At 38.4% G+C, this 25,272-nt stretch overlaps 1 protein-coding gene across 25 annotated transcripts in view; it reads left to right on the top strand.

Moving 5' to 3' along the window:
* DLG2 (discs large MAGUK scaffold protein 2) overlaps window positions 1-25,272 on the top strand; it is a 1,042,459-nt gene that overhangs the window by 252,578 nt on the left and 764,609 nt on the right. For 3 of the 25 annotated variants that reach the window (XM_080581575.1, XM_080581578.1, XM_080581579.1), the window contains one exon: window positions 1,267-1,308. The exons of 16 other annotated variants lie outside the window; for them this stretch is intronic. In XM_080581575.1, the coding sequence (XP_080437701.1) occupies window positions 1,267-1,308 (42 nt within the window). Of the gene's footprint in view, window positions 1-5; window positions 12,299-25,272 lie in introns of those variants that run through there. 6 more of the 25 variants (XM_080581562.1, XM_080581558.1, XM_080581551.1 and 3 more) reach the window with 3 other exon arrangements.

Here is a 25,272-nt window from a genome sequence, read left to right as displayed (position 1 = left end):
ATGTTTATTTTATTTATTTATTTCACTTATATCTTTCTCCTCAGACTTAGATTAAAAGAAATAAAAATCCACAGCCGTATCACATTTCTCCAGCTCACAAGAGACTAGCTCAAATGCCTTCTTCTATTTTCTAGACGTGAGTCACTTCTCACAACAAATCCTCCTATCCTCCTCTCTTATGATAAGAGAAAAATCCGTTCATAGTCCAGCTTGACTTGTCTTTCTGAGTCACTAACAAACAACTCTTGGTGACCTTTCCTCAATTCTGATGGATAAACGCAAACTGAAGTATCTCCTGCCCACCTGCCCTTCAAATGTACATCTATTAGAGACCCACACAATGTATCTATCACTGAAATCAGGACCAAACTCCCTGAAATTCCAAGCAATCTCCATTGGTTTATATACTTTCCATGATTTTTGTAATGTTTATGGGAGTACACTTCCCGTAGGAACCAAATTAGGAAACCATGCTTGGGTTGAAGGTACTGAAGAACTATGAGGGCTGATTTCTTATAACTGAGTTTTACATACAAACTCAATAGCACAGCATGTGCATTAACATTCATTTTATATGTTCAAGAACATGAATAAAATTAATTGAAATTAATAAGGTGGTTTTTAGTGTTGGCTTCAGTAGAGGTAATTTTTCACTCAGCATATATCATACTTTATTTTATTTATTCTTTGGCCCAGATTCTCGTATTTTATAGGACTGTAGATCTTTATGACCCTGCTGGAATGAAAAAGGTTGCTCATGGTGTGACTGACAGTAGACTCTAGCTACTGACAGTAGACTCTAGCTTTGTTTTCCTGAGAGATTTGATGTTTATTTTTTTGTTAATATGCGAAATGGGGCATGCTTTGGGTCAAGGGGAGTGCTATTTGTAAAACTATTTAACTGAAGGATTAAGGGAACAAAAAATTTTCCTCTTAGATAAATATGGCTCATGTCAATTGATATTCTGCTGTCAGCACGCATGTCTTATTCAGTCTTGTCCTCCATGCAAAAGAGATATTGACCCTGTGTACTACATTTAGAGAATAATTTTGCAAATAGATACAATAACAAAATGTTTGTAGACAGCCTCATAGCCAGAAAGATTGCCTGAGCCTCTAGCTTTTGTAAATGGTTACAGAGAAACAGTGCAAAAGTCAGTTAGCTCGTGAAATGCCATCAGATTATAGCAGTAATTTGCATTTTATAAGATATTTCAACTGGAGACATTCTCTGAATTTATCTGATCTTCACTTCATGTGACACAGGGGAATATTGAAGTGAGAAGAGGACATCTCTGGAAGAAATGTGTAAGGCCTGGTATTTTAGAAGTACACCTCTAACTGCTTAGAAATAGAATCTGTTAAATAGTATCAGTGCAAAAAATTTCTTTAACTGTTTGGAAATAATATTATTGCTTAGATAATATCAATCAGTGTAAAAGTTTATCTTCAGGCATGCAACATATTGAAAATGTTGAAAATCATTTTCCATGATATAAAAAGTTGAATCATTTTGACTTAGTCGACTCATTTTGCATAGTGAAATGCATTAGTTCTGTGTCGTCATTTACATTTGCTTTACAATATTAAACAGTATTACATATTAATATTCTACATAATATTGTTTATATAGTCCTTTTTTTTTTTTTTTTTTTTTTCCAAAATCTCCACAACTCAAGTCATTGAAGAATTTGGTGTCCAGAAAACAATAATCATACCTTGTCCCTGGCATCCAAAGTAATGTGTTTCCTTGAACCTAGAATAACAATAGCGGCAGTAGTGGGTCAATCAGTATCTGTTGTCACTGGACAGTGTAAATATATACATATAAAAATATAATATATATATATATATATATATAAAAGTTATAAAGCTTTTTTCATGAGTCCAGCAGTTGGAAACTGCTGAGACAGGTCTTCTCAGCATCTGTTTGCAGGAACAGCAGCATAGATGTACAAAACAACAGTGGCTTCAAACCCATATTGTCTGATTAACTGGACATGATTTAGCAGATGTAGATACTTGCTGCTGAGGAATAATTTTGTTTTAGGAATCTTGCTTGATCTCACAGGGAAAGAAGATATCATTCACCTTATTTTAGCAATTTAGAAATAATATTGCAATTGGTGTGTAGGAGGGATAGGGGGATGTAGCAGAGAGGGAGGAAGGAAGAAGAGTGATCTCTTCTTATTATGCTTGTATGTGGAAATTAACCTCTTATTGGTTCCAAAAGGTTGACTGCTATTTTGTATTTAGATGTATGTATATATGTGCATATATGTGTGTGTGTGTATATATATATATCTCAGTATAAATTCCCCAGTTTTCAGTGGTGCCTAAGTTTTAAAGCTCATTCTGAGTGCTTAGTGGAGATGAGTAAAATTGCATCACACCTACTGTAAGACACCAGCAACAGCAGAGTGGCATCAGTTTATAAGTGACAGAAGGCAATGGAGAATAAAATCTTTTTCTCATGGCACTAGTGTTCCTGGACACAAGAGTTCAACAGGGCAGTGCAATTAACAGCCATCAGTGGTGGTGGTAGAGTAATGAACAGAAAGGACACAGGTGAAAGTGCTGTTTTTGAGAAAGACGAACACCTTTAGAATTTTCTTTAGTTAATTTGTGTTTAAAAAAATGAAACAGGTCTGTAGGGATTACTGGAAGGGAAATAAAGCTGAAAATATTTTGACTTGACAGGTAAAAGAGGAGCTGAGGTAAGAAATGAAATCATTGGTAAAAATCTACAGGAAAAATCTCAATCAGTCATGGTAGTTTTTTTTGCTGATGCCATTGTTCCTGCCAGGATAATTTTGTCTTAGTCTGAGGATTATTTCCGGAGGAAAAAGTATCTAGGTTGGCAAGGTGTCTTCAAATGTTGGAGTCACAGCTCCCAGATGAGATACATATATAGCATGCATCACCGGCTTTCACAGAGGTAGGTTGCTGACAGGCATTTTTGTAATATTAGGTGTACAGTTATACATAGGTAATATGGATATCCGATTTAAACATACTTGGAATCTGTACACTAATTTGCAAACTGTATTTGTGAAAGCTCTGATTAGCACGGCAACCATATATTTCCACCTGCAGAAGCACATTATTTTGATTTATTAGCCTGTATCTCAAAGTGGTTTCTCTCCAAGAGGTGTTTTATCCTCCTTAATTTTTGTAATATACTTATTTTAAATACCATTTTATCTTCCAAGGAAAGAAAACTATTGGTTAGATTATTAGAGTTGCCTATCTATTTTTTATTTAGCCCAATAATATGCTTTTAGCTCATAAGGGTTCTGGAAATATCTTGAACCTTGATTTGAAATCATTAAAATTTAGAAAATGTTACAAAAGCCTTCTAAATAGTTTCACTAAATAATTATACTTCGTGTTAAAATGCTATGCAGATTTTAAATAACTTTTTAAGAACTGGTTACATTTAAACATATTTTCAAAATAAGATATTTATCTTATTGATCAGATTTCTAGGTGAGGTTTATTAACATATTAAGCTAATAAAAGCTATCAGTTGAACGAAGAGGAATAGAGCATGGCTGATGAATTTCCGTCATTGTACTCTCCAGGTATTGTAAAATCTAGCACTTTCCTTGTGTAATGGAAATACTGGCTATGCCAATAAAACCCAAACCTGTGTTTTCATGAAAACATAGGCTACTTCCACTGTTACTAAGTTTTATAACATATTTCTCAATCTAACAATAAGTTCCCTTTTAATATTTTCCTCTGCTAAAATCACAGTACAGAAAAGAAAATCCTAGGTGTTTTGACACATACAGGTCTTTATCAAGTACAATACAAAATCAAGTTGTTCTTATACAAATTTACAATAAGAGCTTTATTTATTTATTTATTTTCATACAAAAACACTACAGCGATTTCCTAGATGAAAATTGTTGGAGGTTTATTTTTAAGTACTGTAATAAATGCTGTTGAACTTCGGAGGTTCATTCCTCCTTCATTCATGCTGTTACCATGGAAATATGGATTTTATGCTTAAATGAATTAGCTTAGTTCATAAATTATAGTTAATAAATAATAAAAGTAAAACATTAATTCATAATTGGGGAGCGATGGTAAACTATGAAAAGATAGACTTTTTCCCTAAGTTTCATTTTCTCCAAGTTTTCTAAACAATCATGATAAATGATGTTTATTTTTATGGGGAAAAAAAAAAAAGACCTCTAATCATCTGGGCTTTTCACCTTGTCCTTAGCTTTTCAAGCCTGGGTCTCTCAATGTAGGTGATCAAGAGTTAGGTCTTCTCACTCAGCTGGGTAGGATGAGGTATTAAATAAACCTGGTCCAGACGTTACAGGTACAACAGAGGAAAAATCTTATAACCATAGAATATCCTGAGTTGGAAGGGACCCTCTGGGATCATGGGATCATCTTGGATCTGAGTCCAACCCCTGTCTCCACACAAGACCACCCCAAAATCAGACCCTATGTCTGAGAGTGTTGTCCAAATACTTGAACTCCAGCAGGCTCGGTGCCATGACCACTGCCCTGGGGAGCCTGTCCCAGTGCCCGACCACCCTGTCAGTGAAGAACCTTTCCCTAACACCCATCCTGATCCTCCCCTGTCCCAGCTGCATGCCGTTCCCTTGGGTCCTATCGCTGTCCCGAGAGAGCAGAGCTCAGCACCTGCCCCTTGGGCTTTGAGTAACCCAAGATGTTTTGTGAAGATCAGTCCAATTCCTTATTTCTGGACCTCTGTTTTTTCTTGCAGTATTCAGTTTCAGGGTCATTGGAAGCAATGACCTTTCCTGAGAAATTCAGTCAGAGAGAGAAGGCTCACCAGACTGGGCCATTCTTCGCTTAATTTTATTTATTATTTAGCCATATACTTTCTTCAGATCTGCTTATTATAAATGGTTTAATGGCTTGTTTTGAAATAGTAACCACAAAGGCTTGGTTCATAAAATATGTATAAATTTAATATTGAGAAGGAAGAGTTTCTGAGTAAATTATATGTTTTTCTCATATCTACCATCAAAACCTTCTTGTATGCAACCACAAAGGACAGAAAGCATAAAGCTGGGACATTATGGAGAAAAGTATTAAATGCTCAAGAATGAGACAATTGTATTAACAAGATTGTGCAGGAAAAAGGAAATAGAACGTTTTCAGGAAAGCTGTGGCTTCAGTTAAATCAGCCCAGGGGAAGGTCTTTGCTGTTTACTGGCCTGGAAGTGAGGAAGAACATTTGACTCAGCAACTTTTCCATCAGAATGCAAGGGTGCCAGAGAGATGTTTACAATACTGATGATGAAAGTTTGCAAATAATCCATTCAGCCTTTTTTGTTTCTCTTTCTGTAGATTTTAGGATTTGCTGAGCTCAAACTGCTGATTTAGTTCTTCTGTCTGTTACATTTTACTAAACATTACTGTTGCATTTATAAGGGAAAGCCTAAGCAAACCTTCTTGCCAATTGTGGCTTTTGGTCCACATTCTCCATTCTGCATTTGTTTCCAGGTGCCTCATAGACTTAATCCACTCTTTGGGAGTCAGCTGTGTTTTTCCATTTAGAAACCATAGATCCTACAGCACCCTAGACCTGCAGTCTGTAATAATGCTTTCTTCACTATCCCACCCTCAGACATGGAGATTTTCAGTGTCATGAACTTCTGTAGCTGTGGAAAACCACATTTTCATGACTATTTAAAATCTCAGAAATGGTGAAATGAGTAAAATCCTTCCAGTTTAAAACTCATGTGCTGAAATCAGATGTGTTCAGCCAATGCAGGACTGGAGTGCTGTATGGGTGGTATCACTGCAGTGCGCAAAGGCAGGGTGTGATGGAGCATGACTGTAGCCATAGTGCCATGACTGCACAAGCCAGTACCTCCAGCAACACTGCAAAAAGATGTAGAATTGCACCCATGGCTGATGAAAGTCAGTGACTTAGAGGACAGGACTGTCATTTCTCCCTCTTCCTCTGTCCATTCGGAGAACAACACACCATCTTCTTCAGTCCGTAACCCCTCTCTTTTCTGGGTTTTCTGCTTTCCCTTATTTTCCCTGATGTGATCATCAGAGGGTGATCATAAAGTCTGTCTTTATTCAGCAAGATCTTTAAAAACAATTTATAACATTTACCCACAAATATGCTACTTAAGTGAAGTGAGGCACTTTGCACTATGGTGGAGCAAACACTGGAGAGCATTGCTTTCTTCACTGAATTTTTAGTCTGTTGGTTTTATTGTTCCTCTTCTTTAAAATATCACCTCTTCCATGATGCTTGGGAAAAAAAATTGAAAACGGTCTAGGCTGTAGAGATGAAAATATTACATGGTTTCATTGTTTTCCTATGAGGTTTTCCATGTACTGCCTGCTTTGTCCTGCTTTGGATAGTGGAGGTCCTTGGCCACAGCTTCGAGATGCAACAGCAATAGATCATTTCTACTACTACTGCTGCTGTTGCTGCTGCTGCTGCTGCTGCTACTACTACTACTACTACTACTAGCTCCTATTACTCTTCTTCTGGGCAGTGATAGTGATGTTCCACTCTGCTGCAGTTGTCAGAGGAGCCAGTGGGGTGACTGCAGCAGAAGGCCTGTCCCCACCTCACTCCTCAGAAGCAGCTTGCCCTCAGGGCCTCCTGAGATCCAGGTCCAGCACAGGCCCTCTGCTCGCTTTGAACCCCCACAGACAACCAGTATTTCCTTGCAAATGCTTCCTTTCACCCTTCTTTGTCACAGGAGGATAAAGTATGCAGAAACTTCACAGTTCAAGATAAAAGCTTCAGTGGTTTCCGTCATCTAAGAATATTCAGGTCACGAGTTGTGTGTCTTTTAAAGAGGGTCCGTAATGTGGCTTTTTTTGGACTACTGTCTCTCTACGGTTTTCAGGCCTAACCTAGATTTTTTTTTATTTTAGTTTTTACTTTTTAATGGAGTAACCTCTTTCATCCATGGGGTTCTTCCCTGTGGTCTCCCTTTTAAAGAGGCCCTGAGCACTCGAAATGCTCTGCTATTTTTGGCATGTCTGGCAGACTCAGGCAAAGCTTTTTCCTCGCTCATTGTTGTCACCTGTATATCAAGGACAGCAAACACCACCAATATTTGATGCTTTTGAGTAGCTATTAGTCATAATAAAATGTTGTATGTTTCTTTATGAGAACGCTGCCTTTAAAAATTAGACTGCTGCAATAAGAAATGTTTTGGCAGAGGTGAAGAAACCCTGCAGGGATCTGCTTGTGCAGATTACCTGAAGTAGCCCCTGCTAAATGTGTTAAGTTGGTCTGCTATCAAAGTAATACCTTGCTGGCTTGTACAGAGGTTTCAATTTTCCATCAAATTCTCAAATGTCCCACAGTTATTATAGGAGGCATGGCTGGGAGTCTTCCCGTTTCACTGGCACAGTGTTACGAGGGTCAGGGTCTGTAATTTCCTAGATAACTTTTCCTCACAGACACTCAGGAGTCATGGGATTTCCTGAGTGAAGACTTTGGGACAGCATTACTTCTTGTTTTCCTAAATATATCTGATGTCTTTTATACAGCTTGGGAGTCATATAGTTACACATCTCTGCTTTCTTTTTGTAAGATCCCTATTTTCCTCACATTGGGTTTGTTTGCTTAAATACAAAAACATTAACTTTTTAGGATCATGAAGTAGAAAGTTATTTCAGAGACTCTGCTGACTGAAACCTTGTGTAATTCCTTTGGCAGAAAAGAGACTTGAATTTGATTTTCATATGCAGCTACATGCTTGCCTGAGCCTTGCCTCGCTGTTCAGGACTGTGCATCTATTCATCTTTGCTTTTTGAATTTCATTTCTCCAGTGGATCACAATTCCCCAAGATATGTGATATTTTTTCGATGACTTAGATGCTAAATTTTAATTGTTAATGTACTGTACTGCAAAATAAACTATGATCTGCTTCCCTTTCTCTTCACTTGAAGACTGACAGAAAAAAAAAAAAAAGCATCAATTAATTCTCCCATGCTTTTGCTGAGCAATGGGTTACTATGTTATAGCTTATTGGATAAATATTGCTGCAGCCAGAGTCTGAATTATCATAACTTTGGGATACCCTGGTTTTATGAACTATAGTATCTAGACCCTGGTTTAATTACTAATAGAAGTTGCAAAATTAGATTTAAGAAGAGGGTTCATCTTTTTTGTTCTGGAAGTCATTGCTTGTGTCAAAGATGGTTGTGATTACTAATTACTTAATTTGTATGACAGATGGAGCTGGGGATCAAATTAAGTAGCTGTCTTAGGACACATTATAGAGCAGTATCTAGCTTTAAACACGACTGCCTTTTTCATTCCTAAAAAAAGGCACAAACAATGACAGGCTAAAAATAGCTGTTCACTTGGAGTTGACGACAGTTTCTGAGAGCTCGTCTTTAGGAAGATGTTGGAAAAAACCCTGCCGTCTCTCCCCTCCCCCTGGTTTTCTTTAAATGCATGCCCTTCTCTTTAAGCTTCTTCACCTCATTGCCCACAGAAAGATACCCACTGACTTTGATAGGACTTCTGTATTTCTGCAGGTTTCTGGGGGTTTACATAAAGCATTATTTAAAGAAATCCTAAAAGTCACTGCAGATATTTCTATTAAGTTATGCTTATCCTACACAAACTGCTCTATGCTGATGGAGAAGGAGGTAGTAAAGCCTTTTCCACTCTTTGCCTCCCACAGTATCTGCTGCAGTGAAAAAAAGCAGAGGTTCTTTTTGGATTTTATTCCTGAAGGCTGCTTCATAATTCAGTATGAATATCGGTGGTTCCTGGTGCTGTAAACAAAGAGTTGAGTCTTTGACTTTCTGTTCCTGCAGTCTAGTAAACAATCAGTTAATTTGTAGCATCCCAGCGGTTAACAGGAGTAAAAGAAGTGGTTTGATCTTATTTTTGTGCATGTGAATTAAAGCTTTGCCTTCTGGCTAGGTTCTGAGTTCCCTCCTTCTGGAAGATATTTGAGCATTTTAAATTCAGAATATGTAGTTACAAATGTGAGGGCACATCCTTCTCCAGGATTTTCCTGCTTTGATTTTATTTTTTTCTCTGTGCTTCTAATCCCAGCAAGAAAGCAAGCAGTTTGAAACCTATGTCCAGTGTTTTAGCTAGGAGCACAATGCAATACAGGATCTTTAGAAGTAGTCCGCTGCATTTTTATTAAATGGGAGTGAAGGAGTAGGTGGGACTTTTTATTTAAAAATAGATTAGCACAGGGGACTGAACTTGCATTTGAGGAAACGTTAATAAGCCAGCCAGCCATTGTCCTTAATCAGAGACTGTATTTGTAAGTAGAACATGTTGAATCTGTCATGATTGATGACGTTGTCTTTGTTAAAAGGGATGCTGCATCTTTAACAAGACCAGAAACAGTGCAGAATCTACAGTAAATTTGAGAATTGGCAGACAAACCTTTCTTCATTTTCTATGTATAACGTTTGTAAAATATTGAAAAGAAAAACATCAAAGCCAGGGGGAAATATAAGTAACTCGCTGCTTACATTTTAATTCCTCACCTTTCCCCTCTGGGTGAGTTCCCCCTCCTTTTTCCCCCCTGAATTTAAAATGCTGGAAGGAAAAGCAACTGAGGTCCAAGTTTCAGACGCTGAATTCTCTGCTAATTGAAATTACTGGGCATATTGCTATATATAGTCGATGAAGAGATATGTAGCTTTCACTCAGTGCCTTCAAGACATGTCTTTCTGTAGTCAGAAAAACAGAGATCAATGCATTTTCAAACTGACAGAGGGAACGGATGCTCCTTAGTAGCACATGCTCGGGATCGTGTGTGTACCGTTTGTGCAGAGCAGAGACGCTGAATACTGGTCCATATGCTCCTTGTTTACTGCAATGTTTTTTGCATGTTACTGTGCACTCCGGACTAATGTGAAGGTAAGAGGAGACGAGACAACAATTTGGCAGGAATGTACATGTAAAACCAGCTGCAGAAAATGTCTACCTTGTGTTGCTGAGGACTTTGGAATTGCTAGCTGAACAGGCATATTATTACAGGTGGTTGTAGAGGCTTTGTTTTATCGTTGTCTGTGTTGCTAAAGCATAGGAGCATGTTTTAATTTTGCAGCATAGTGACCTTCAGTTTTTAACTGCTTGCAGCTCAGGTTCTAGGCTTGTATGATCTGATAAATTTGTTTTGTTACTGTCCAGGTAGGCCAGAGACAAGAAGCCAAAGGCTGTTTGTGCAAAGCTACATTGCTTAATATAGGATAAGAATTCCTATACTCTTGTCCCCCATGCATCTTCCAAGTGATGCTGCTTGCATGCTTTCTTGTTGATTACTTGTCTGAAAATCGGGGTCTTGCTGCTGTGTCTGCTTTTGGCTTTGTGTCCTGATTTGTTTCTCACTTGAAACAAAATGCCTACAAACAAATTATAAGCAATATCCTAAGAAATAAACAAGATATTATTATTGCAAAGTGTTACAGAAAAATGCCAGCTGGCAGCACTGGTCTCGCAGTAACTATTAACCAGTGTTTGTCACTCATGTCAACGTTTGCTTGCTCTGTTAATTAATATCAGAACTTCAATATAAGTTGCTGGATGTATTACCTTCTCTGCAAGTAGGACAATATTAGCAGACAGGATCATTGGCATTGAATAGAGCTCTAAGCCAAGTTGTGGGCCAGCTGTGGGAATCCAGTTGCATAATTTAGATGAATTGCAGTCCTCAGTCAACATATTGGGGAGGTACTTTCAGCATTCTGGCTCTTTCAAGTTCAGATGAGTGTGTCTGTCTGAGAAGGAAAGCGCTGGCAAATGATGGCTAAACTGTTTTACCTGGAGAAATACTTGTAAAGGATATTTTGTTTTTAAACTGCTTTATGCATGCCTCTGAATTAAAGTGAGTTTTCTGTATTTGCACTTGGTTTGATAATAATGAACTTTGTATTTACTTATTAGGTGAAAATAATTTAATTGCTATTTGATTACAAAGTATTTTTCTTTAGAAGCTCACATTCTAAGAATCTGGTCCTATGTATGTGGTCGAAGTCTGTACTGCTGGTTGCTGTACTGAATTGCTAAGCTTTCACGTTATTACTTTCTAATTAACTTTTTCAATTCACTTTTTGTGTCTCTTCTGAGGAGGAAGGTGAAAAAGATATTTTCTTTGAATATTTGGATAGCAAGCCAAGAAATACAGGTTAAAACTTTTAATGCTGCTGCCTTGTTAAAATACAGCTGTTGTCCTTTCCTTATGCTTTCCCTATAATGTTTTTGGCAGGTTAGTAAATCATACCCACATTATAAGCCCTGTGTTCTGTGCAGTAAATTGTCAATAAAGAAATGTTTTGAGACCAACCATTCTTTATTGTTCATTTCGTCCCCCAGCCTGCAGTACTGTGCTGAAGGTGTTCTACTGAAGTGGGTCTGTTGTTGAGCATTGATTTCTCAGTCTAAATAAGAATAGGTACAGGAGAAATTTCAACATGACTCTTTTTACTGTAATTTCCAAGAGATACCTTATCAGTAAGTACCACAGCAACTGTTAGGATTCTCATGGGTTTAACTTCTGAAATGTTTTTGCTTTCATTCATAAACACAGAAAAAAAAGTGAAAGATTTGTACTAGCCCAAGTCTGATGATTGTTTGGATAAGATAGCTTTAATTTGTTGGGACCTTAGGTGTTAAATGTCTCTGGAATAGTTGTTTGAGATACAATATCAACATACTGACTGTTGTTTACATGATGTTGTTCTAAGGACATTGTCCTCAGTTGTTCTAATTTCATCTAACCCATCTGTTTTCAATGTATACATTGGTCATCTACTTTCCAAGATATGCACTGGGGTATAATAACATAGAAAAACTGCATAAAGTTTGCACATCCCTGGAGGAATTGCCCAAGTATGGCAATGCCACTGACATCTTCAGCAATTCCTAAATTATTTTTTATGACATGAAAAATTACTTATTAAATAGGAGTTTATTGAAAGGTGCTCCCCATGCCTGGTCAGTCTAAAATGTATTACATAGTGTTTCTGAAGAACTCTGTTGCTTTTAACTTGGTTGGCACTAACGTAAGCCACAGCTTTATGGGTGGCCAAAATAAATGAAATACATTATAAAACATCTGCTTTGAGTTTTGTATTTTTCCCCTTTTAAATGGGTGGAAAAATCTTAGTGGTTCTCAAATATTTTAGTCTTTAAGTCATAAGATAGAATTAAACTATAAGTACAGGCTGTAACAGGAAATAGATTCGCTTGCCCTGGAAAGTGAAAAAGAAAAGCAATTGGGTCTGTTTCTGATGGCAGCTGCAGTTTATGGCTTTAGAGAAAGCAGATTTTTCAAGTTCAAGGTAGGACTCTTGCTTCTTCATTGCCAGTCTATCTGAAACTGCCTGTGTGAAGTTGGTTGGCATATGCAGACTTATAAAAAGAAGTCTACCCCATGCATTCTTAATCAAAGTCTATTTTTACAGTTAACTAAAGAATATTACAGACCACGAACACGTACCTGCCTGTGTGAATAACTGCTTTTCCCTGCCTGAGCAGAAGCAAAGTCAGTGGTTTTAAAAGAAAGATATCTGAGAAGTTATGAGCAAAATATCTTTCTCTATCAGAATTTCTCCAGACCTACACTTTAAAAATGAAATTCAGCTTGTTTTTTTTTAAAGAAAATAATCTAACTACTGCTTATCATTGCCTGTTTATGAGAGACAATATTATTAAAATACTGTATTTTTAACTCATCTCTTTCTTGCTCTCACATATACACAATTTTGTACCTCAGTGGAAGTTAGCATAAATAAACGCAGAAGTCAGTGAATTATAATCTAAAGGCAATGCCTCCAAGATCAGAAGTGCTCTTGTATAAATGTGCAGTGTGCCCGAAAAAGTGATCTCCCACTATCTGCGGCAGTTAAATATGTTGTGGTATTTTCCGTGAGACTGAGTCTCAGGAGCGGATTGTGGCAGGGGGCTGTCCAGTGTCAAATGTTTGAAGTTGCAATTGTGCTCACTGTGTATTGAAAATACTTTCTGTATTCAAATGCAAATGATTTTAGTGGTTGCCATTAAAAACTTTTGGTTCTTGGCACAGATAAGTATTTCAAATTCTCCCAGTATTAGCAGTTTTTCTTGTAAAAATATGGGAAACGTTGCAAATATTTAGGTTGCACAGCCTGAGACAAACTTTAAAAACTTTTATTGGCCAGGGTCTTGTTTTTCTTGAAGGTCTGAAAGAGTTTTTCCTTTCCCTTCCCTTTATGAACTGCATGTGTAGTTCTGACGGATTTTATTGTGAATCTGGGCTGCTATTTCTGGCTGGCAGTTTGAGGGTCTTACTGGAGGCACAGCTGGTGCTTCTGGGAATTTGGGAAGAAGAGCTGATTTCTTTCATTTGTACTTTAACGTGGGACTTGATGTGAGCACTGGGTACCTCATTCTCAGCAACAGTCAGCACTGGCTTTGGGGCCATCAGAGCTAAGTGTAAGGATCATGTGGGTTTTGTTATGAATTCAGATCCATACCCTTTGAAGTGTCAAAGGTTTCCCAGGTTAGTTCAGCAGGAGTTTAAGCCTGTCTTCATATTAACGGGTATACTTGGCACCTTACCGAACTGAGCTCCTGCCTGAACACTGGGTTAACTAAGCACCTTTCTTCGTTCTGACTGCAAACTTTGGGTCACAGTGGTGGTGACAGAAGTATTCTATATACATTCCTCTGTATTCCCTCCATGCATTCCCCAGCCTATGCTTCAGCTAAAAGATCATGCTAGCCTGTCAAATTGTAATCATGATACAATTTATAGCTGAAATTTTGACCTATGAATTGTCACTTTTTGAGGATCTCAGATGATGAAGAGGACCTGTTGAGGGGGGAAATGATGTATGGCCAGGGCCCATGGAGGATGCTGGAATCTGGTGTCGTTTAATCCTTTAGCTTTCTCTGTTCGTCCTCTTGTCCTGCCTGTGTTTCAAAACCATAAGTTATTATCTTAACTGAGCAGCTTCCAGTTGCAATGTTATCTTGTGGGTTAATAAAGGCAGAAGAATCATAGTAATAAATAACAGTGTTTCATTGCCAAAAGCCATAAAGCACTGCAAAAACCAACTGAGCTACCAACTTCTATGTTTTTACACGCAGCTGTAATTTCTTCTTAATACCTAATCTAAATCTACTAGAAAAGGGTAGATTTTGATTAGATATTAGGAAAAATTCTTCACTCAGAGGGAGGTGAGGCAGTGGAACAGGTTGCTCAGAGAAGCTGTGGATGCCCCATCCCTGGCAGTGTTCAAGGCCAGGCTGGATCGGGCTTTAAGCAACCTGGTCTGGTGGGAACCCCCCATGGCAGGGGGGTTGAACTGGAGGGGCTTTAAGGTCCCTTCCAGCCCAAACTATCCTGTTATTATATGATTCTGTGAATTCTCCCTCTCTCCTAGTATATACTAATGATTTTTCCACATAATTGTGTGTATCACATATATCACCACCTGTTCCAAGACTTGTTCTGTTCTTCCAAAGGAAGTCGTGATTCTATGATTCTATGATTCTATGATTCTATGATTCATTGATTCTATGAAAAGAGTTTCTGAATGTTTCAGACTTGGACCTGTATTGCCAAACCATGTTCTTCTGTAGACTTATGGTATTTGCAAATGGGGGGTGAAGTCTGGCATTTATAAAGAAATCAAAGAGATTTGGACTCACAGCTCTCACAGACTTCCAGACATGGTCCCTGTTTTCTTATGCATATTTTCCTCCTTTAAGTCTTCTACCACACACCATCCTCTAGCACCTCTCTATTAAGTGAAGAACAGTTCAGAAGTCACATGAATGGCTTTGATGTAATATTTTAAAAGAAATAAACAAAAAAGACTGGCTTCTCACTTTCTCTAATTTAATTAAAAATTTACTCTTCAACTGTTCTACTCAGGGGAAGTTTTTATTTGAGTTTATTCCTTTTTGTAAGTCCGATAAAGTCTGACACAGTCTGACTCGCTGTACTCATACCAGCATAGTTATAACGATAAATCAAGTGGCAGGTCAGAACATGGTTCCTCTAGTACTGTAGGACACCAAGACAAAATGTAGGTTAGTACTAGAAAGCAAATAAATTTGGTGTGGAATTTCTACCCTAAGAGATTTGACGTGAAGAATAGGATAATCTTATGTAGGTTGTGAATATTTAGTTGAATTTCTTTAATGTATCTTGTTGTCTGATTATAAAATGTTTGCCTAGACTATAAAATAAGCAAGACCGTGAACTTTATAAGGGATTTGTCTAACACCTGTGGGATATGGCCATGAGAGCTAAAAACAACTGAGCTGTTTGTATTGCTGTTATCCTTTTAATAAATAAAATCAGAATTTTAGTGAAGAGAGAACTCATTGCAAAAACAGGGGTTACTGATCTCTTGGACAAGCTCCTACAAAGAAAGCTCTCTCAAAATTACAACAGTAATAACACTGCAGCATTTCTTTCTTTTGGTAGCTTGCTGTACCTGTTACTAAAATATACTGCTACTGCCCACACTTATGGGCAGGAAGATAAAGTTCTCATTTATGGCCTAGTTTTTGCAATCACACCAGTGATGTTAATAGGAGATCTGAATCAAGTCTCACACAGTTCAAACAGTAGTTCTTTCCGCTTAAGAAATGCATAATTTGAATCCTTAAGATTGATTTTTCAACTTCTGAAATCAACCTTGCCCAGATTTGTAAGCATTTGTAATGCCTAAGTATGTACTTTACCTCTCCACCCAGCTGCAAGTGTTGATTTACAGTACATGGTCATAACAAGCAATAGATGAAAGCAGTAATTAGAATAAATTAATAACACAGCAGCAGCTCTGGTTTTCTGGATATAGTAAGATTGGAACTATACTTAACCTATATGCCAGAATAATATTCCCTGAAAGGCCATTATAAATGGGTGAATTGGTACAGAGATGCTAAGATGATGAACACAGTATAAGGAATTAAATCCACTGCTATGACAGAATTCTTTATGAACATTAAGCAAATACGAATGTTACGCTATAGGGATATGGGGTACTTTTCTAAATTTAGAAGAGTTGGTCACAAAAATATTGGCTGGAAGATACAGAAGCTGGGCACTCTTCATTCTTCATTCAGAAATTTCTGGATACATGCTAGTACCAATAATATTATTTCAGTTCTATTTTGTATCTCCCATTTTAATGTGGGCTCATTAGAGCTTATCTGATGTGCTATTCTTATCAGAGATATATAATTGGCCTTTTTGTTAAGGGAGAATTGAAAAGATCTAGGAATGTAAGCGTATTTAAATTTGTTGGGTTTTTAATATATGCAACTAACTAGAATATAATATCATATCTCTATTTGACAATTTTATGTTTATATAAAAGTGATGAAAAGTGAAATACTGTGCTGTTAAATCACCACTGATAGGCTTGCCCTGGGTACTAAAGATGCCAGTGCCTCTTCGATTTTTATGAGATTGCAGAGAAATTAGATCAACAATCTTGACAACAATGCTGCATACAAAATGTTGGACTCAGGCAAAAGTAAGGTTTTCTTTTTCTTGGGAAACTCTGTGACTGCTATCACCGTGATGGGGAGAATTGCAGAATTAATCAATGATGGATGGAGCTGATAATAGCTAGCAACAATTAAAGGTTGCCCAACAATGTCTCATGGTTAGCTTCTATCTACATACGCTTCTAACTTCATCTTCCCTCTGTCCCATTTGCTCACGCTAAGTTGGATAAAGATATTCTGGGTTCTGTGGTTGAATAAGTGTTGCATTTTCCAGGGCTAGTCTTCACAGGTGTGTCCTCTCTTACCGCTACAGTATATGGGGCAGTATATGTATTTTGGACATGCTGAGCTGTGTTCCTATCCAGTCCCCCATGTTTTTGGCACAGGGTGAATGTATGAAATGATTGTACCTGCTCTGGGAGGAGGAAATCCTACTATCTTCTTTCCATGCTATCCTTACAGACAACGAGAGACAAGGAAAGTGTCTTTTGGATGTAGAGATGCCAAAATCAAAAAGAATTGCTACTTTTTCAGTTGTGGACACACACTGGTGAAATGAACTCTGGAGCACATTCAAGCAGTCTGCATTCCACCTGTGTCCCAGTGCCAAAATAATGAGTGATAACTATGGATTAATGACTAATACAGGAACTCCATAATGACAACATTAAAAAATTACTAAAAGCATAGCCATCTCTGTTTTCTCAGGGGTGGCTGATTTTTCCTTTGTGTCTCCAGAGAGATCTGAGTGTAAGTGAGTGAAACAGTATAAATTCTCCTGATAACTGTACAGCTTCCAGAGTTCTTCTGGAAAGACAAGTAGAATAAAATCTGAAATCCACAAAAACAAATCAAAGAAACCTGAGCACAAGCATTTTTTCATTTTTGTCTCATCTTCACCCAAGCGGTAAAACCCTCAAATTTCAAATTGAAATCTCTAAAGAGAAGTAATTGGAAAGGCTTGCCTTCCTTTGATGGCACAGAGGATCATTAAAACCTTAGGAAAGGCGTATTAACTGTAGGAGTAAAACTCCAAAAAGCATTTTCGTCCAAGCTGCAGGACAAATGAAGAAAAATATGATAGTTACTTCACACATACCTGCAGATATTTTGGACAGGATTTTCAGCCTGATCCAGATTTGTTTTCAAAACTTCGGTTTTCATTTGCAAACAAAAATAAGTGGCCAAGTTTTCAAGTGAGACAGAACAATCATAATTAATCTGGTCTGATAGCGCAGACTGCAATACTATCATGAATTGTTTCAAGGATACATCTGTTGGCACCTGCCATACCTTTTAGAAAAAAAAAAAAAAAAAAGAAAAAAAAAAAAAAAAGAAAAGTCTCTGTTGTGTAATTTCTGATGAGGAAGAAGCTTTCACAAGTGTATTATTCCAGGGGTTAATCAGTCATTTGCAGATGTATGACATACTTTTAGTCTGAATTAATCTAGTCTCAGCTTCCGGCTTTTGGGTCACTTTCATTTTTTTGCTACATTTTAAACCACTGGACTGAAGTCCACTGGACTGAAGCATCCACTGCAAAGGCTTATTCCCCCCATTTGCTCTAGACTGTGGTGAAGGCATCACCTAATCATCTTTTTGACTAAGTAAATTAACGGTGCTCCTGGCACCTTTTACTACAAAGCATGATTGCCAGCACTCTCACCCCTCACCTGACTTGTCTTTTGACTTGCCTTTGAGGTCTTTTTGAGCTGTCTCCAGTTTCACAGCAGGCTTTTTGATCTGTGCATGCCACATGTGCAGCTTCAGAACAGTTGCAGCCCTATGCAGAGGTAATAAATGTCCCAGCTCTCACTAAAGATACCTGTGTGTATGTCCAGGGTTACATCAAGTCCTTCAACCACATTGTTGCACTGGGAGTTCCCGTTCTGGCCTCTATCTACCAGAGTTCCCATCTGCCTAATAGCAGACCCTGCCTCTCTGAAAAGTTTCTGTGAGGAAGGTTTGCTTTCTTTATTCCTAGACTTAGGACTTTATTGCTGTCTGTATTAAAGAATACATTGATCAGTAGCGGTGACCTGTTCTCTGCACCATTTACCGCACTACCTTTTTTCTGTCATTGCTGTCTGATCAGTAATTCTCCCCGACTGATCAACATTTAAAAAGCATAAGGCCAGCACCAGTCCCTGAGGAGCCCACTAGACAAAGCTGATGAACTGCCCTGTTTGCAATTACAATCTGAATCCTGTCAGTTAGACACTTTTTAATCCATTTAAAGTGCTATTTTGATTTTGTTTTTAATAAAATGTCATGCAGCACCATGTCAAATGATTTACAGAAGTCTAAGTATATTATATCAATATTGTTACCATTGTCACCCAAATTTGTAATCCCATCCGAGAACAGATAGCATGTTAGTTAGTTTGACAGGATCTGTTTTCCATTAACCTGCCATTACATATATTTCTTTCCTTCGGATCTTTGCTAATATATATTTTATCAGCAATTTCATGTTAATTCCCTGTAAAAAAAAAAGAAAAAAAAGGCGTAAATAGCATAATAGAAATTCCAAGGAATGAATCTCTTAACCCCAGTCCTTTATGTCCCTGTTTAAAAATTTGTCTGAGCACTAAGCAAAAGTCAGGAACTCTTTTGAAATGTTGATCTTGCAAAACAAGGATCTCCCAGATAAAATGGAAAAGTGAAGAGGTAAATTACGATGAAAACAAAGCTTGTGTGGAAGAGGTGGTTTGTTTTATGGGACCTTGTCCGGTGGTTGAAACAGTGGAAGCACTTTTAGGTGCATGCTGCCCTTTCGCTTCACTTATATCCTTAGATTATCATAGCTATGATCCAGGTTAGTAACTCAGTGACTAGACGTTATATGAGGCATAATTTTATTAGAAATAAAATCACATTACATAGGTCCTTTAGAAAAGGAAAATGTTAAGACTTTGAAAGATTATTTCATTTCTGCTAGAAGACTCATGAAGAAAAAACCTGAATTCTTGGGAAGAAGTTGTTAGAGAGCTCATCAGTGCTTTCATATACTTCTCTCCCTGTGCACTTTTCACAGAATCACAGTGTGGTTGAGATTGGAAGGCACCTCTGGGTCCATCTGGTCCAGCCCCTACTCAAGCAGGGACACCCAGAACAGGCTGTCCAGGACCATGTCCAGGTGGTTTCTGAAGATCTCCAAAGAGGAGACTCCACAGCCTCTATGGGCAGCCTGTGCCAGTGATCCATCACCCACCCAGCACAGGAGTGCTTCCTGATGTCCAGAGGGAACCTCCTGTGTTCCAGTTTGTGCCCACTGCCACTTGTCCTGGAACTGGCCACCGCTGAACAGAGACTGGCTCCGTCCTCTTTGCACCCTCTCTTCCAGTATTTATAGACATTGATGAAATGCCTGCTAAATCTCTTCTCTAAGCTAAAAAGTGCCAACTCTCTCAGCCTCTCCTCACAGCAGAGATACTCCACTTCCTTTATCACCTTGGTGGCCCTTCGCTGGGCTTTCTCCAGTATGCCCAGGTCTCTCTTGTACTGGAGGCCCAGCACTGGACCCAGCACTCCATGTGTGGCCTCACCAGTGCTGAGCAGAGGGGCAGGATCACCTCCCTCGGCCTGCTGGCCATGCTTTGCCTCATGCAGCCCAGAATACCATTGGCCTTCTTAGCGGCAAGGGCCCATTGCTGGCTCACGTTCAGCCTGGTGCCCGCCAGGACTCCCAGGCCCTTTTTTTGGGAGCTGCTGCCCAGCTGGGTGGCCCCCAGCATGTCCTCATGCTTGGGGCTGTACCTCCTCAGGGGCAGGGCTTTGCTCTTTTCCTTGTGAACGTAATGATGTTTTGAGATGTTATTAATTTCTTGTGAAAACCTGGTTTTTTTTGTAGTGAATCATGTGGATACATTCATATATCTCTTGTAATGCTTGAGTTCTTAAAAGAGGGGAGAGGAAGGACATGTATGTGTTTCTAACCATGTGCATAACAGGAAAGTGAATATAAGGCATTTTGCCTTTCAAGCAAGAGAGCAATCTAAAGAACTCAGGTGGCATTCAGCTCACTTAACTTTAGACGTAACCGATGTAAACATCTGTATCTAGTGATTTCAGGCTCCCTTTAGTGTCAGTAGAGAGGAATTGTCTCTTCTGAGGCATGATTCATATGACCTAGTTTAAATATCTACACGGGGATGAGATTAATTGTGTCCTGAAAGTGCCAGTTTCTCTCCATTTACGAGAGAGAGCTTAGGTGACTAGCTGAGATGTAGGTCTCTCTGTTGTAGACATTTCCATCTGGTCAAACTAATCCCATCCTACAAAGCAGCGAGGATGGGATTGCTAATGTTGGTCAGGCAGGTTTTTTTCTTTCTTTTTACATGTAATGGAAGGCATAAAACTGTGGGAGGAGGAGCAAACTGTTGTGAAGGGTCAGCCAAGACACCCTGGAGATGAGGCAAGAGCAAGAGCTAGCGGGACAATGAGATCATCTGATTTGTTTTCCTTTGTTTTTGTCTCAGTTCTTGCTTCTAAATTACTTAATTAATATACAAAAAATAAGCAGTGAGTAATTGAACTGAGCTGTTTGCAGCATGTTTCCCTCTTGCCCATCTGGTACATCAGGCCATTATTTCAGTGATGTTCAATTGTTATATTTTATTTTAGTCGCTTTAAAATTGTGTGAGATCAAATTGAGGAGAACACACTTAGGTCAGGCTCTTTTCTGAGAGCTGTGTTGCTTTTGTAGATTTGGCAGGTGCTGCAAAGGCATCACAAAAAGAGAGATGGGCCATGTACATCAAGTGAGATTTGACTGTCACGTCAGACAGCAAGATTTTGGTATTTTTGAGACAGAGGATCTTCCTCTGAGCTTGGTCTCTCTGAGTCAGTAAAACTAGGTAACTAGGGAAACCAGTTCAGCTTACCCAAAATAAGACACTCACAGTTGTCCAGCTGATCAGTATCATAAACCTCAAAAGGGACCTAAAACTATAGGATCATCTCAGGGGTAAACATAGCTAGAAATGCAAGAAGAAAGACTGAGCATGGGTGCAGAAGCGTAGATGTGACCCTAGAAGACCTGAACTGCTTCTACTGATTCACCAGAAAATGCTAATAGAAGTAATGGAGACACTAATGTATCTTAGGGGGATATTTTGTGAGGATTAATTAACAAATATTTGTACAATACGTCCACTGTACATTTGCCATGTCTCTATAAGTGGTAAAATTAGCAAGCAATTCAAGTGTCAGGGACTGTTTAAGATAATCACCAACTTGTCAGAAGTTGTCAGAAGCTGGTTACTAGGGGATTTGTGAAGATCTAATTACCATTAGCCATCTGACTGAAACATCTAACTTGACCCTGAGATTACCCCCTAGCTAGATTTAAATGTTGACATGATCTTCTAAACAGATCAACTTTCACAAAGGTTTGACATTTAAGTGAATATTTATGTCACTCTTTCTCACACAGAAAATGCAGAATTTTTCAACCTAAAAAAGAGCTCAAAGTTGAATGCAACCTGTAGGTAGTTGCTATGAAATTGTTTTTAATGGTATTAAGCTAAGGGAGAATGTTTGCTGTCTTCTGTCTTTATGGGAATTCATACATTTAATACAGAAAAGTTTTAAAGATTTTTTGACAGGCTAATAAATCATGAATGGATGTATTGCTCCCCATCAGGATGTTGTTGCACAAAGCAAGATCAAACAAAGATGAAGAAGTATTTTTTGTGTGGTCCATAGCTGGTGGCAAACATCAACTCTAACAGAAGAAAAAGGAAAAAAAAAAAAAAGAAAAAGAGAAAAAAAAAAGAAAAAGAGAAGAAAAAAAAGAAAAAAAAGAAAAAAAAAGAAAAAAAAGAAAAAAAAGAAAAAGAATAAAAAAAAAGAGACAGAGAAAAGAGAAAAGGAAGAGTTTTCCCAACAGCTGAACAGGAAGAGAAGTGGTAGGGGTATCCCCAGAAGGGCATTCCCTACTTGGTGTCTTCTCCAATGCATCAGGTGTTCCCTGAGTATCTTTTCCAAATGGCTTCATAGTTTACCAGCCTTCTCAATTTCACTTCCTCCCCTTACCTTTTTTTCTTTTTTTTTCCTTTTTTTCCTTTTTTTTTTTTTTTCTTTTCTTGTTTCTTATACCACCAGAGTTGACTGGAGTACTAGCTGATCAGGCGGAGACGTTGAAGAACTGTTAAGCTTTGTGCATGTACCTTATTGGAAACAATTAATTACTGTCTAATGACTATTTTTTACTGATACTATCTACCATCATCCCTACTACAAACCAAAATCTAGGGTCCAAGGAGTGGAAAATGGTGAGGGGAAGCAAAAGCAATTCAAATGCTGGAAGACAAGAGACAAGGTACAGCAACCAGGGGTGGTAGGTGGGATGTGTCAAAGGGAAAAGCTGACTGCAGCCTTGCACATGAAGGGCTGCAGAAGCAACGTCCTGAATGTTATGCAGATTAAGGTGATGTGTAACCTATAACCAATTTTGTGTTGCGAGGAGAGGAAGAGAAAGTAATTGTAATAGCTTTTCCCAATTAAAGACTACACAGACTGCTTAACCCTCAAAGGATAAGGCCCCTCGGCACTGATCTTGCACTTAACTGCGTAGAACACCCCCTCATCCCCTCCTCAGGACCCCAGATGCAATACCTGTTGTTTCTCTTTGCAAACTGTAAACAGCAATGAGTCACTTCTGGGTTTCCCTGGCTTATTCTGATCTTATTTGTTTCAGTTTTATTATGTCTAAATTGCATCTGCCATGACTGTCTCTTTTTCACACATGTACAATCTCTCCACAACTGACATTTGATGCTAGTTCTTGGCTTCACATCAAACTTATCTATGGAGCAATACTTTTCAACACAGTCTCTGATTCCTCCAGTGATATTTTCTCATTGAAATACTGCCTGTTTCTCTTGCAGTGCATATCATTCAGTGGGTACCTTGGGAAACAGCTCAAAAATCGCTACCCTTACTGTTTCAAATCTTCTAGATCTTCTTCCAAGGTTTTACTCCTTTTTTTTTTTTTTTTCCTTTCTGTGGCTCTGAGAAACTGACTGCTGTACTGCTGTACCCTCTGAGACTTTGACTTTATATAGTGAGTTTAAGGCAATGCTTTATCAAAACAATGCTCTATCCATGCTACCTCAATGCATTTCTTATTGAAGAAAATTATAGCAGAAAGGCCAAGATAATAACAGGTTCTAATTTTGGACCCACATCCAGTGTAGGGTGGTTTTTCAGTGCTATGGTGGTGACCTCACTACAACATTCCCCCAGCCTCCATCTCCAGTCCAACCCTGGGCCCACCGTTTCTCCTTCTTCATTTCAGTGAGATGTGCCACTGTGCCCTTTGCCTTTCCCTCGCCATACTGGTACAGCATATCACTTCCACTCTTGTGTGAGCCTCTAGTAATAGAACACCTCACAAACTGGAAAACAGCATCCTGTGTTTTTTAATCTTTCCTATACTCAGCAATTGTTCCCCTCAAATAACTAAGCTCCTCTGCTGGTCACTCCTTTCTGACCATCTGGGAAGACTTTATTTTGCTCTGTTCAATCCCTTCTTCCAGGGAAGAAGTTTCGTTGCTCTTCTCCCTTTCTTTAACAGGAAATACCAATTCCTGGTTAAATTAAAAATAAATAAACAGGAGGCATTTTCCCCCTTTCTGTAATTGCCTGTTGGATCCAAAATGTTATCAGTCTAGAGCAAGAGCAAACCTACACTACCTATCTGAAAATTTATCACCTCTTCTTTATATGAAGGTCACTAGTGAATAAAGGCTTTCAGGATTAGAGATTTTAAAGATTAAGGCTGTTATGTTTAGTAAATAGATGAATTAACAGGTCATAGCACTAAACAGAACACTTTCTTCCTGTCCTGAAGTTTTCCTACACTTTCCAACAAAGGGACCTTCAGTGAGGCTGAAAGGCAACACTCCTAAGACTGATGAAAGGAGATGTTATTGAAAGCAACAGCCCATCAGTGGATCTCAGTGACAAAATACTGAACACTGAGAGTTTGGAAAGACTTAAAAAAAAAAAAAAGGGAGGAAAAAAACTGGAAAAGTGACATATGATTTCAAAATATGGTCTCCATGCTCCAAAGTACAAACTAAATAAGTTATTCTACTGTTGTTCTGATTCTTGCCCTTTCTTCTGAAGCAGCTGGTACTATGCTCTGCCAGACACAAGTCAATGAATAAGATGATTCATGACAGTTTTGTGTTTTGTGTTATAACAGTAATTAGAAAAAAAAAAAAAAAGAAAAAAAAAAAAGACATTGTAAGACCAGTGCTGAAATTTAATCCCTCAACAAAGGCCTTATGAAATTAAGGTTTGGATACAGGAGCAAAATATCTCTGGCCTCCATTTCTCTGAGGGAATTTGTAACTTCTGGTATATTTGGCTTCAGTTTATCTTTCTGTTCCTCCTGTTTAAGTGTCTGGCAGAGGGGCTTCTGAGATTTGCTTATCTACCATAACCACAACTGGTTGAAAATATAGCCCCAACCATGCAAGAAAAGTATTGTTTCACTAGGAATATACTGGAACAGGAAGGAAATGTAGGTGGCAGTGTGCATGACTTCAGAGCGCATGCAGGCTGAAATTGCATTGAATATTGGCTTAATGCCTCTGAATTGCAAGTGCATTAAAGACAACCCAAGAAAGATGTTTTTCTAGCTGAGAAATAAGTGGAATTTGCCTTCAGAAAAACAGTTCTTCATGTGAAGATCATCCAAACAGTTACAATCTGAGCAATGTTGTTTAGAAATCGCTTTAAGTTTCCTTGCTGTTACTGACAGTCAGATTTTGCTCAGGCTGTTGTGCAATAG

The sequence above is a fragment of the Anser brachyrhynchus genome (assembly GCF_964034855.1).
Source record: "Anser brachyrhynchus genome assembly, chromosome: 1".
In the NCBI taxonomy this organism is placed as follows: domain Eukaryota; kingdom Metazoa; phylum Chordata; class Aves; order Anseriformes; family Anatidae; genus Anser; species Anser brachyrhynchus.
This window is presented reverse-complemented; position numbering and strand designations above follow the sequence as displayed.